This window comes from Scyliorhinus torazame, chromosome 28 (genome assembly GCF_047496885.1).
Source record: "Scyliorhinus torazame isolate Kashiwa2021f chromosome 28, sScyTor2.1, whole genome shotgun sequence".
In the NCBI taxonomy this organism is placed as follows: domain Eukaryota; kingdom Metazoa; phylum Chordata; class Chondrichthyes; order Carcharhiniformes; family Scyliorhinidae; genus Scyliorhinus; species Scyliorhinus torazame.
Genome location: NC_092734.1, coordinates 36,244,333 through 36,257,174, shown reverse-complemented (window position 1 = coordinate 36,257,174; position 12,842 = coordinate 36,244,333). Strand labels below are relative to the sequence as shown.

The 12,842-nt window shown below is 48.8% G+C and overlaps 1 protein-coding gene across 1 annotated transcript in view; it reads right to left on the bottom strand.

Moving 5' to 3' along the window:
* LOC140403440 (paired box protein Pax-2-like) overlaps nt 1-12,842 on the bottom strand; it is a 322,556-nt gene that overhangs the window by 77,437 nt on the left and 232,277 nt on the right. Inside the window, 1 exon segment of the mRNA XM_072491353.1 lies at nt 5,296-5,471. Coding sequence (XP_072347454.1) covers nt 5,296-5,471 — 176 coding nt within the window.

Below are 12,842 nucleotides of genomic sequence, written 5' to 3'. Positions count from 1 at the left end.
GTGTGTATCAGTGTGTGTGTATCAGTGTGTGTATCAGTGTGTGTGTGTCAGTGCGAGTGTAGCAGTGCGAGTGTGGCAGTATGAGTGTTGCAGTGTGTGTGTCAGCGTGAGTGTGGCAGTGTGTGTGTATCAGTGTGTGTATCAGTGTGTGTGTGTAAGTGTGTGTATCTGTGTGAGTGTGTCAGTGTGTGTGTCAGTGTGAGTGTGACAGTGTAAGTGTGGCAGTGTGTGTGTCAGTGTGAGTGTGTCAGTGTGTGTGTGTCAGTGTGAGCTTGGCAGTGTGAGTGTGGCAGTGTGTGTGTCAGTGTGTGTATCAGCCCGTGTATCAGTGTGAGTGTGTCAGAGTGTGTGTGTCAGTGTGAGTGTGGCAGTGTGAGTGTGGCAGTGTGTGTGTCAGCGTGAGTGTGGCAGTGTGTGTGTATCAGTGTGTGTATCAGTGAGTGTGTCAGTGTGTGTGTATCAGTGAGTGTGTCAGTGTGTGTGTGTCAGTGTGAGTGTGCCAGTGCGAGTGTGTCAGTGTGTGTGTATCAGTGTGTGTATCAGTGTGAGTGTGTCAGTGTGTGTGTATCAGTGTGTGTATCAGTGGGTGTGTATCAGTGTGTGTATCAGTGTGAGTGCGTCAGTGTGTGTGTGTCAGTGTGAGTGTGGCAGTGTGAGTGTTGCAGTGTGCGTGTCCGAGTGAGTGTGGCAGTGTGTGTGTATCAGTGTGTGTATCAGTGTGAGTGTCAGTGAGTGTGTATCAGTGTGTGTATCAGTCTGAGTGTGTCAGTGTGTGTATCAGTGTGTGTATCAGTGTGTGTGTGTAAGTGTGTGTATCTGTGTGAGTGTGTCAGTGTGTGTGTGTGTCAGTGTGAGTGTGACAGTCTGAGTGTGGCAGTGTGTGTGTCAGTGTGAGTGTGTCAGTGTGTGTGTGTCAGTGTGAGCTTGGCAGTGTGAGTGTGACAGTGTGTGTGTCAGTGTGTGTATCAGCGTGTGTATCAGTGTGAGTGTGTCAGAGTGTGTGTGTCAGTGTGAGTGTGGCAGTGTGAGTGTGGCAGTGTGTGAGTCAGCGTGAATGTGGCAGTGTGTGTGTATCAGTGTGTGTGTCAGTGAGTGTGTCAGTGTGTGTATCAGTGAGTGAGTCAGTGTGTGTGTGTCAGTGTGAGTGTGCCAGTGTGAGTGTGTCAGTGTGTGTGTATCAGTGTGTGTTTCAGTGTGTGTGTATCAGTGTGTGTATCAGTGTGAGTGTGTCAGTGTGTGTGTGTCAGGGCGAGTGTGGCAGTGTGAGTGTTGCAGTGTGTGTGTCAGCGTGAGTGTGGCAGTATGTGTGTATCAGTGTGTGTATCAGTGTGAGTGTCAGTGAGTGTGTATCAGTGTGTGTATCAGTGTGAGTGTGTCAGTGTGTGTATCAGTGTGTGTATCAGTGTGTGTGTGTAAGTGTGTGTATCTGTGTGAGTGTGTCAGTGTGTGTGTGTGTGTCAGTGTGAGTGTGACAGTGTGAGTGTGTCAGTGTGTGTGTCAGTGTGAGTGTGTCAGTGTGTATGTCAGTGTGAGCTTGGAAGTGTGAGTATGGCAGTGTGTGTGTCAGTGTGTGTGTCAGTGTGAGTGTATCAGTGTGTGTGTGGCAGCGTGAGTGTGGCAGTGTGTGTGTCAGCGTGAGTGTGGCAGTGTGTGTGTATCAATGTGTGTATCAGTGAGTGTGTCAGTGTGTGTGTATCAGTGAGTGTGTCAGTGTGTGTGTGTCAGTGTGAGTGTGCCAGTGTGAGTGTGTCAGTGTGTGTGTATCAGTGTATGTATCAGTGTGAGTGTGTCAGTGTGTGTATCAGTGTGTGTATCATTGTGTGTGTAAGTGTGTGTATCTGTGTGAGTATGTCAGTGTGTGTGTGTGTGTCAGTGCGAGTGTGGCAGTGTGTGTGTCAGTGTGAGTGTGTCAGTATGTGTGTGTCAGTGTGAGCTTGGCAGTTTGAGTGTGGCAGTGGGTGTGTCAGTGTGTGTATCAGCGTGTGTATCAGTGTGAGTGTGTCAGAGTGTGTGTGTCAGTGTGAGTGTGGCAGTGTGAGTGTGGCAGTGGTGTGTCAGCGTGAGTGTGGCAGTGTGTGTGTATCAGTGTGTGTATCAGTGAGTGTGTCAGTGTGTATCAGTGAGTGTGTCAGTGTGTGTGTGTCAGTGTGAGTGTGCCAGTGTGAGTGTGTCAGTGTGTGTGTATCAGTGTGTGTATCAGTGTGAGTGTGTCAGTGTGTGTGTATCAGTGTGTGTATCAGTGTGTGTGTATCAGTGTGTGTATCAGTGTGAGTGTGGCAGTGTGTGTGTGTCAGTGCGAGTGTGGCAGTGTGAGTGTTGCAGTGTGTGTGTCAGCGTGAGTGTGGCAGTGTGTGTGTATCAGTGTTTGTATCAGTGAGTGTGTCAGTGTGTGTGTATCAGTGTGAGTGTGCCAGTGTGAGTGTGTCAGTGTGTGTGTATCAGTGTATGTATCAGTGTGAGTGTGTCAGTGTGTGTGTATCAGTGTGTGTATCAGTGTGTGTATCAGTGTGAGTGTGTCAGTGTGTGTGTGTCAGTGCGAGTGTGGCAGTGTGAGTGTTGCAGTGTGTGTGTCAGCGTGAGTGTGGCAGTGTGTGTGTATCAGTGTGTGTATCAGTGTGAGTGTCAGTGAGTGTGTATCAGTGTGTGTATCAGTGTGAGTGTGTCAGTGCGTGTATCAGTGTGTGTATCAGTGTGTGTGTGTAAGTGTGTGTATCTGTGTGAGTGTGTCAGTGTGTGTGTGTGTGTCAGTGTGAGTGTGTCAGTGTGTGTGTGTCAGTGTGAGCTTGGCAGTGTGAGTGTGGCAGTGTGTGTGTCAGTGTGTGTGTCAGTGTGAGTGTGGCAGTGTGAGTGTGGCAGTGTGTGTGTGTCAGTGTGAGTGTGGCAGTGTGAGTGTGGCAGTGTATGTGCCAGTGTGAGTGTGTCAGTGTGTGTGTATCAGTGTGTGTGTGTGTCAGTGTGAATGTGTCAGTGTGAGTGTGGCAGTGTGTGTGTCAGTGTGAGTGTGTCAGTGTGTGTGTGGCAGTGTGTCTGTCAGTGTGTGTGTCAGTGTGTGTGTCAGTGTGAGTGTGGCAGTGTGTGTGTATCAGTGTGTGTATCTGTGTGAGTGTCAGTGTGTGTGTGTCAGTGTGAGTGTGGCAGTGTGAGCGTGGCAGTGTGTGTGTCAGTGTTTGTGTCAGTGTGAGTGTGTCAGTGTGTGTGTGTCAGTGTGAGTGTGGCAGTATGAGTGTGGCAGTGTGTGTCAGTGTGTGTATCTGTGTGAGTGTGTCAGTGTGTGTGTGTGTCAGTGTGAGTGTGTCAGTGTGAGTGTGGCAGTGTGTGTGTCAGTGTGAGTATGGCAGTGTGTGTGTCAGTGTGAGTGTGGCAGTGTGAGTGTGGCAGTGTGTGTGTCAGTCTGTGTGTCAGTGTGTGTGTCAGTGTGAGTGTGGCAGTGTGTGTGTATCAGTGTGTATAGTTGTGTGAGTGTGTCAGTGTGTGTGTCAGTGTGTGTGTCAGTGTGAGTGTGGCAGTGTGAGTGTGGCAGTGTGTGTGTCAGTGTGTGTGTCAGTGTGAGTGTATCAGTGTGTCCGTCCGTGTGTTTGTATCAGTGTGTGTATCAGTGTGAGTGTGGCAGTGTGTGTGTATCAGTGTGTGTATCAGTGTGAGTGTGTCAGTGTGTGTATCAGTGTGTGTGTATCAGTGTGAGTGTGTCAGTGTGTTTGTATCAGTGTGTGTATCAGTGTGAGTGTGTGTCAGTGTGAGTGTGGCAGTGTGAGCGTGGCTCACATCAGTGTGTGTGTCCGTGTGTTTGTATCAGTGTGTGTATCAGTGTGAGTGTGTCAGTGTGTGTGTATCAGTGTGTGCATCAGTGTGTGTGTATCAGTGTGTGTATCAGTGTGAGTGTGTCAGTGTGTGTATCAGTGTGTGTGTACGTGTGTTTGTATCAGTGTGTGTATCAGTGTGAGTGGGCAGCACGGTAGCCTTGTGGATAGCACAATTGCTTCACAGCTCCAGGGTCCCAGGTTCGATTCCGGCTTGGGTCACTGTCTGTGCGGAGTCTGTACATCCTCCCCGTGTGTGCGTGGGTTTCCTCCGGGTGCTCCGGTTTCCTCCCACAGTCCAAAGATGTGCAGGTTAGGTGGATTGGCCATGATAAATTGCCCTTAGTGTCCAAAATTGCCCTTAGTGTTGGGTGGGGTTACTGGGTTATGGGGATAGGGTGGTGATGTTGACCTTGGGTAGGGTGCTCTTTCCAAGAGCCGGTGCAGACTCGATGGGCCAAATGGCCTCCTTCTGCACTGTAAATTCTATGAAATCTATGAGTGTGGCAGTGTGTGTGTATCAGTGTGTGTATCAGTGTGAGTGTATCAGTGTGTGCATCAGTGTGTGTATCTGTGTGAGTGTATCAGTGTGTGTGTATCAGTGTGTGTGTATCAGTGTGTGTATCAGTGTGAGTGTGTCAGTGTGTGTGTCCGTGTGTTTGTATCAGTGTGTGTATCAGTGTGAGTGTGGCAGTGTGAGTGTAGCAGTGTGTGTATCAGTGTGTGTGTATCAGTGTGTGTATCTGTGTGAGTGTGTCAGTGTGAGTGTGTCAGTGTGAGTGTGGCAGTGTGTGTGTATCTGTGTGAGTGTATCAGTGTGTGTGTGGCAGCGTGAGTGTGGCAGTGTGTGTCAGTGTGAGTGTGGCAGTGTGAGTGTGGCAGTGTGTGTGTCAGTGTGAGTGTGTCAGTGTGTGTGTATCAGTGTGTGAGTCAGTGTGTGTGTATCAGTGTGAGTGTGTCAATGTTAGTGTGTCAGTGTGAGTGTGGCAGTGTGTGTGTCAGAGTGGGTGTGTCAGTGTGAGTGTGTCACTGTGAGTGTGTCAGTGTGCGTGTGTCAGTGTGAGTGTGTCTGTGTGAGAGTTGGGGTGTGTTTGTGTCAGTGTGAGTGCGTGAGTGTGGCAGTGTGTGTGTGTCAGTGTGAGTGTGTCAGTGTGAGTGTGGCAGTGTGTGTGTCTGTGTGGGTGTGTCAGTGTGAGTGTGGCAGTGAGTGTGTCAGTGTGTGTGTGTCAGTGTGAGTGTGGCAGTGTGTGTGTCAGTGTGAGTGTGTCAGTGTGTGTGTCAGTGTGTGTGTGTCAGTGTGTGTGTCAGTGTGAGTGTGTCAGTGTGAGTGTGTCAGTGTGAGTGTGGCAGTGTGTGTGTCAGTGTGAGTGTGTCAGTGTGTGTGTATCAGTGTGTGTGTCAGTGTGAGTGTGTCAGTGTGAGTGTGTCAGTGTGAGTGTATCAGTGTGTGTGAGCACCCTTTCCCAGTAAATCTCCTCATGTTGGGAAGCAGCCTCACCTGTTCCGATTTGATGTGTTCTCCAGCGTTGAAGACGTCTGAATAGTGTTGACGTTCAAACACCCGTTCCAGGGCTTCCAACTGCTGCTGGGCAAAGGCCTCGTTTCGCAGCTGCTTCCGTACGCTCTCCGCGGTTCCCTGAGAATCACCGTTTGGCCCGGAATTATCTTGGGCATCTAAGAGGAAGAGGACACAAACTGCATTTTATGTTTTTTTTTGTCCAAATTATAAAGAGTATTTTCTTCACATTTTAGACAAACTGTTATTTGCAGATCCGCAATGGGCTGAAGAGGCTGAGTAAAGTGAAAATTAACACTGCCCCTGTTTTGACTGAGCAGGCATCAAGGAAGCCCTCCAAAAACCAAAGGGTCCTTTCTTAAATTGGCGTGTTGATAGCGTCGGCGAGATGTGACCACTATATTAACTCCACTGCCTGAACGAGAAGTGGTGATGGGGTAGGGTAAACCTTGGGCAGGCCTGTTATACACCGGGCCTAATATTCCATTCCATCGTGATCCAATATTGACCATTGTTTTTGCACGTTTAGCAAAGTCAAATTTGAACCCCAGCGAGCTTCGACTAGATGAAGACAGTGAGGAAAGACTTGGGGCTAAAGGCAACGAGGAACCAAGAGCCCTAGAAGGAAGACAAAACACAAAAGGCACCTGCCAATTAGAACAATACAGCACAGGAACAGGCCCTTCGGCCCTCCAATTCTTACTGCGGTCCAGGTTAAATCAGATCCTTATCTCGGTATCACAGTCTGAGCCTGGTCCCATCTTCCCGATAGTTGATCCCATCCCAAATCCTGAGGGGACCAGTCCGTTGGATTGGAGGGACGGATGCGGAATCGGTAATCTCCCGTTCAAAGAGGAACGGCAAACCTTAACAGGCTTTTGTTATTCATCCGAGGGATGTGGGCGCTGCTGACATGGTCAACGTTCAGCCCCCGTCCCTTGCTGCCCTCGAGAAGGTGGCCTCCTGGCCCTAGCAGTGACTCATTTTGGTGGGTAAGTCTCAGAATGCCCACCCACCAGTTTCCTCCTCCAAACTCCTGCCAGGACATAAATGGGCTGAGCAGATCGCTTCTTCGCTTGAGCGGCAAGTGGGGCAGGAACCCAATGGACTCGGTTTCCCACCCGATTTCCAGCTCCATTCTCAAGCCTGTGCCCGACTTCCACCTGGGTCAAAGAGCAGGAATTCATAGTCTGTGTTATAATGAGGACAGCCCTGCCCGGTGATGGACCATCAATTCACATGAGTCGAGTTGTAGAAGAGAACAGTGGTTTTAATAAGCTAAGAAGTATGCCAGCCTGCTGCTGCTCCCGCACTGAGAGCTGGCCAGAGGTCTGCCAATTATATACCTCCCCCGAGGGGTGGAGCCACAGGCGGAGCCAACAGAAGCATCAACACAACAACAGTAAGTCACAGTGAATAAGAACAACAGTGAACATACAAACAGTGGTGGATAACAGTCGGAGGAATAACGAATAGCGGTAAATATATATATAGTAGCAATACGTGGTTCACCACACCCGGCCTGTCGGTATTTGAGTCTTCAGACAGCCTACTTTCTGTAGAAGCCAGAACAATTGAGACAGAGTACCTCTCTGCTGCTGCCGAATTGGATCAGGAGAGGATTTTAGGGACCGTATCAGACTCACTCTGACCTTGTCCTTAAATTGGCGTCCACAAAGCCCGGGTGCGAAAGGCGAATATTCTGGCTAATTTAGTGAAAACAGTCCCGCCCAGGCCAGAATACCCCAGCCTTTTGGTGGCCGTGGCATTCTCTGGTGTCGCCGGTACCGCACCACCGCGGTTATCCCCGGCAACGTGGGGTGGCTTCAATGGAAAATCCCATTAACTGGCAGCAGGAGTAGAGAATCCCTCCTCCAGCGCGTCAAAGTCTCCGTCCTCGCCAGCAGCGATAGCGGGGTGCCGGACTCGCAACGGCGAATCCCGGACCTGGTGTCTGGCTGCTGCGTGGCTTTGTGGCAAAAAACCTACCCAAATACTTACAAATACTGGTGCGGGTGAAGCCACCAACTCCTATGCTGAATTACAGAGAATGTGCAGCCCATTCAGCATAAATATACTGGTGTACATGCTCCTCTTTATCCTCTTCACCTACCCTCACTGGTACAACCTTCCATTCCTTTCTCCATCATGACATACACCTCAACCACTTGTGGGACCTGTAGCTTGCTTCCCATTCTCATCAAATCCCTACTGGATTTATTACACCTACCGTATAACTACGGTCTCACACAACTGGAAATATTTCCTCTACATCCATCCTCTCAAAGTCTTTCATAATCTTAACAACCTCTCGTTACCCCCTCAACTTACTCGAACCGAGAAAAAGGAGAGGGCATCAGTTGTGTTTAGCCTTTCCTGAGAGATGCCAACCTCTCCGTTCTGGTATCTTCCTCGCAGATATTCTTCCGTCATCTTTATCAGCGCCTTTCTACAAAAATAATAGCGAAGAACAGAACTACTATCGAGTTGAAGTGAATGGCGATCTGAGCTCGGGTTACAGCTCGGGATAGTGAGCGACATGGCCGAGGGACTGAGCAATTTACCCCCCGGCTCTGCAAAGAATTAGCAGGGCACGAGCCTCACTTCGACACTCCAGCAATGTAGTCATGCTAGACAGGAGCACAAGTTGCGAGCACGGCTAAAATATGAAGTCCCGAATTTTGCTATCAACGCCACCGACCTTGTTCAATTATAGAATCCCCACAGTGCAGAAGGAGGCCATTCGGCCCGTCGAGTCAGCACCGACCCTTCCAAAGAGCACTCTACCCTTGTCCACTCCCCCATCCACCCCGCCCTATCCCCGTGACCTAACCTGCACCTCTCTGGACACCATCTATCGTGGCCAATCTACCTAAATCGCACATCTTTGGACTGTGGGAGGAAACCGGAGCACCCGGAGGAAACCCACGCAGACACGGAGAGAAAGTGCAAACCCCACATAGACAGTGACCCAAGGCTGGAATTGAACCCGGGTCCCTGGCGCTGGGAGGCAGCAGTGCTAACCACTGCGCCACTGTGCCGGCCTTATACTCTTGGCCTTATTCTTGGGGCTTTATGCGTTTGATAAAGTGTTAAGGTGCTGCGTGAATCCATTACCGATTGCACAGTAGCCTAATGTAACATTGCCTGCTGTGTGAATAGGCAACGTTGATAGTCAAAACCCTTTTATTTTTTAATCCTCAGTTTTAAATTGTTCTTTTCCAAGACCGAGCCCGGTGCCTGAGACCCAGATGCAGACCCGCATTTAATCTTGCTTCGCTCATCTGAAACCGCCCTCTTCATTGCACCTGATTCTAATGCAATGATGTCTTTCCTTCCCTCGATCACAAACAGCCTCTTAAATCTCTTCCAACTGTCTGCCATTTTTCAGTGCAGGATGTGGCACTCGCAGTTTAGTCTGGGGATTCTGATACCAACAAATCTGTCATTCTAAATTTTCTGCAGATTATGTTCTCTTTCCAATGCCGGGTGATATATGATATGCAAGGCCCTATTGATTGCCTGATCTTGTGGCAAAGGCTCCAGAAATGAACTTGAAATGAACATCATGCTTCAACTCATTGTGCGTATAATACTCTACTTAATCCTGCATTTTTCACAGCTATGGAATTCAATTGATCAATCATGTTTCACTGATAGTACTATTTCAGGGTGTTATTGCTGCTCCATTTTAAGGCTTGACCTTTCCTTGACTAGGACAGGAGATGAGCTAAAACCAACTGGGGAGGATGAAAATACTATCACCTGCTAAGTAAGCCACTATAGTTGTATTGAACCTGCCTCTTGCTCCTCTTTCAGTCTGTGTGTGTGTTGGTAGGGGAGGGGGAGTGAATAACAGAAACCCCAACACAATGTGTCCCACAAATGTGCCCCACACAATGTGTCCCGTACCAGCCTCCCCGAACAGGAATGTGGCGACGAGGGGCTTTTCACAGTAACTTCATTTGAAGCCTACTTGTGACAATAAGCAATTTTCTTTTTCTATCATTTCACAAACACACCTGGGGTTATCAGGCGGCACAGTGGTTAGCACTGCTGCCTCACAGCTCGGGGGACCCGGGTTCAATTCTGACCTCTGCATGGAGCATGCACGTTCTCCCCGTGTCTGCGCGGGTTTCCTCCGGGAGCGCCGGTTTCCTCCCGCAGTGCAAAGATGTGCAGGTTAGGTGCATTGGCCGTGATCAATTGCCCCTTGGTAAAGGTTAGGTTAGGTGGGGTTACTGGGTTAAGGAGATAGGGTGGGGGCCTGGCCCTAGGTAGGGTACCCTTTCAGAGGGTCAGTGCAGACTCGATGGGCCGAATGGCCTCCTCCTGCACTGTTGTGATTCTATGAAAAAAAAACGCTGGCGGTCAGATAAATAATGATGCCATTGTATATTTGATTCAAATCATGGGGTTTCTGCAAAATGGGGTGAATTACAAACTGGCATCTCTTCGAGGGGTACAGGTGTCTGACAGGTTGTACAACAGGGAGGGAGTTCCAGGCTGGGATACAACTGAGGAGTTCGGGTGGCTGATATACAGAATAATGGGTGCTCTGGATTGAGTTACGGACTGAGATATAATCAAGGAGTTTGAGTTATTTATATGTAAAATGGGTGACACTGTGGTGCAGTGGTTAGCACTGCTGCTTCACGGTGCAGGGGGTGGGGGGGGGGGGGGGGGGGGGGAAGAGTTGGTGGGCCGGCCTCATCACTCTGGGGCATTTTCCCGTTTTTAATAAAAACAGTGGAAATGAAGATGTATAAATACTGTGGAAACAAGAGCAGGTCAGAGGCTAGGAACTCGCATCCTCCCCCCCCCCCTCCCACCCCAAACCTGTCCGTCAGGAGTGTGATGGAATACTCTCCACTTGCCTGGATGAGCGCAGCTCCAACAACACTCAAGAAGCTCAACGCCATCCAGGACAAAGCAGCCCGGCTTGATTGTTCCTCCTTCCACAAACATTCACTCCCTCCATCACCGATGAACAGTGGCTGCCGTGATGCAGTGCAGGGACTCACCAAGGTTCCTTAGGCAGTACATTCCAAACTTACGAACACTGCCATCTAGAAGGACAAGGGCAGCAGATACATGGGAATCCCATGGAAGTTCCTCTCCAAGCCACTTACCATCCTGACTTGGAAATATATCACTGTTCCTTCATTGTCACTGGGTCAAATGCCTGGCACCCCTTCCCTAACAGCACAGTTGGTATACCTACACTATGTGGGTGGCAGCTCACGACCACCTTCTTGAGGATAATCAGGGATGGGTAATAAATGCTGGCTGAGCCAGCGACATACATAACCCATGAATGAATTTTTAAAAATGAAACAAAAAAAAAACCTCTATCCCTCACCCTCAGTCCCCAAATGTTGCCCATGCCCCACTCATGCCAACTAATGCCACCTCATGCACTCACGCATCCCCATGACTCATCTTAACTTCCATGTCAACCCATGCTCCTCCACTCATCTACATGTCCCTCTGTAGCCCTTTGCCGACCCATTCCACCTTCCCTGCCAACCCATCCAGAAGCCACCATGGGCAGACATCAGCAGCCATGGTGAGATGAAATAAAAGAGAGTTCTAAACATCAGTGCAAGCTCTACTATGTTAAAGGAGCTCTCATTGTTAACATTTAAGTTCCTGCAAGTACTTGATCATTTATAAAAATGATTATCGATTTTTTATACCTATTAAAAATATATATTTTTTCTCTGCATTCAAAGCTCCACATCAAAGACAGCAAAATCTTTGTACAACCACTAGGAATTATTGATCAAACAATGAATTTATAGACCTCATCCCTCCGTGATAAAGATAGATTGTGGAAGCAGTCAAGCAGCTCAAATTGTACGTTTATGTCAACGAACAGTGAAATAGCAAGCGATAATCTTTTTCAGCTGCAGGCTAGATTTTCTTTTTCTAAAAATGTTAATGGCCTGTGGATTTAAATGATTTGACAGCTTGAGAGTTTCACACTCTTTAATCACTTTTTATGCTCATTCTTGATGACTTTGCGAAATCTCTCCAAATAATTTTGGCAGCTTTCGACCTTTTCTTCAAAGGTGGAAAGCCCATGAGTCGTATTTTGGAATTCCCAGGATTGAAAATTGCTTCTGTTTGAAAGTAGTTTCACTTTTCCTTGTGGGGTTGCCTCCCTGGACCATAAATGCACAAAGAACAAGCTGCCCCCTCGCTGCCCCCCACTGGCAGAAATGGCAGGTGCCAGGTTTAGGGGTGGACCTGACGTCATCTCGGCCAAGGATTGTAGCACTTCCAGGGTAACAAAGTTCCAGGCCTTGTTATCACACAAGCAAGCTGAGAAGCAAGCCCTTTGGAGCAGGGGTTCGAACGAGCCTTCAGTTTAAATGACATGGGGCACTTTTCTTCACTAAAAGGTGCTATATAAATGCACGTTGTTGCTGCGGAATCAGTCAAACTGTGAGCATCCGATTTGATTTGTCACTGGGCAACGTACAGGTGACGTTCCCCGATTCTGTGGACCTTCATTCCGGATTCGTGGGCAGGGAAAGTGTATTCAGTATAAGCTGTCAAAGAGTTAATGGGGAAATAAATTATTTAAATTGTTTACAGCAACCCCTTTTAAAAAGCTATTCCTAAAGCTATCTCAGGCCTATCTAAGGAGGGGAAAGCAAGTCTAAAGCAGTCACTGAGGAGCATTTGTCATATTCCCCTTCAATGCTCTTTCCCTATCGATTAAAGAAATCTTGGTCTCGGCGAACACATTTGTACCTTCTTCCCCGTGTCAAATTGTATCTGTTACAATATAGATAGCATCTCAGGGAAATGGCCACAGATCTGTGTTGCCGTCTCACTACAGGCTGTTCCTGGACATTCCCCTAGGGGCCTTTCACACTGGCACCAGTTGTTGCTGTATCAAACTCAATTGTTCTCCTCGGTATAGAAACAAATAGAGTCATTAATTACTCTCTATCAGCCCGGGTCTACTACACAGGACAATCGATACAAGGCATTTATCATTCATTCCAGCTTCTCACACTCTCAGTACGAAATAATGATAAGCCCACCAGTCCTCTCAGCCAGCAGTTAGACTCACTTTTTGACACTGGCGTCGAAGCGCTGTTGACAGCATTTTCTTTTCGCCCGTTAACATCAGATCGGGACGAGGTGGTGTTTTATTTTAAGTTCCACGCCAGCGTGGAAGATGAACATTTGGTGCGACTGTCCTGCTCTTTGTTTACAGAGTGAACAGACGGTGAATCCCAGCCAGTGTGTTTGTTTTAAAAACCAGGGGTGGGATTTTCAGGTCACTCGCTTGTGGTGTGTTTCTCTGATCTCCCCGGCAGCCCCCCCCCCCCCCCCCCCCCCGCCCGCTGGGTTGACCTCAATGGGAAATTCCATTGACAAGCGGCGGGAATAGAGAATCCGACCGCCAGCGAACGGCGCGACAAATTCTACGTCCTCGCTTAGCAGCGGTGGAGGGGTACACGAAACGGAGAATCCCACCCCAGGTGGCGGCATGGTAGCACAGTGGTCAG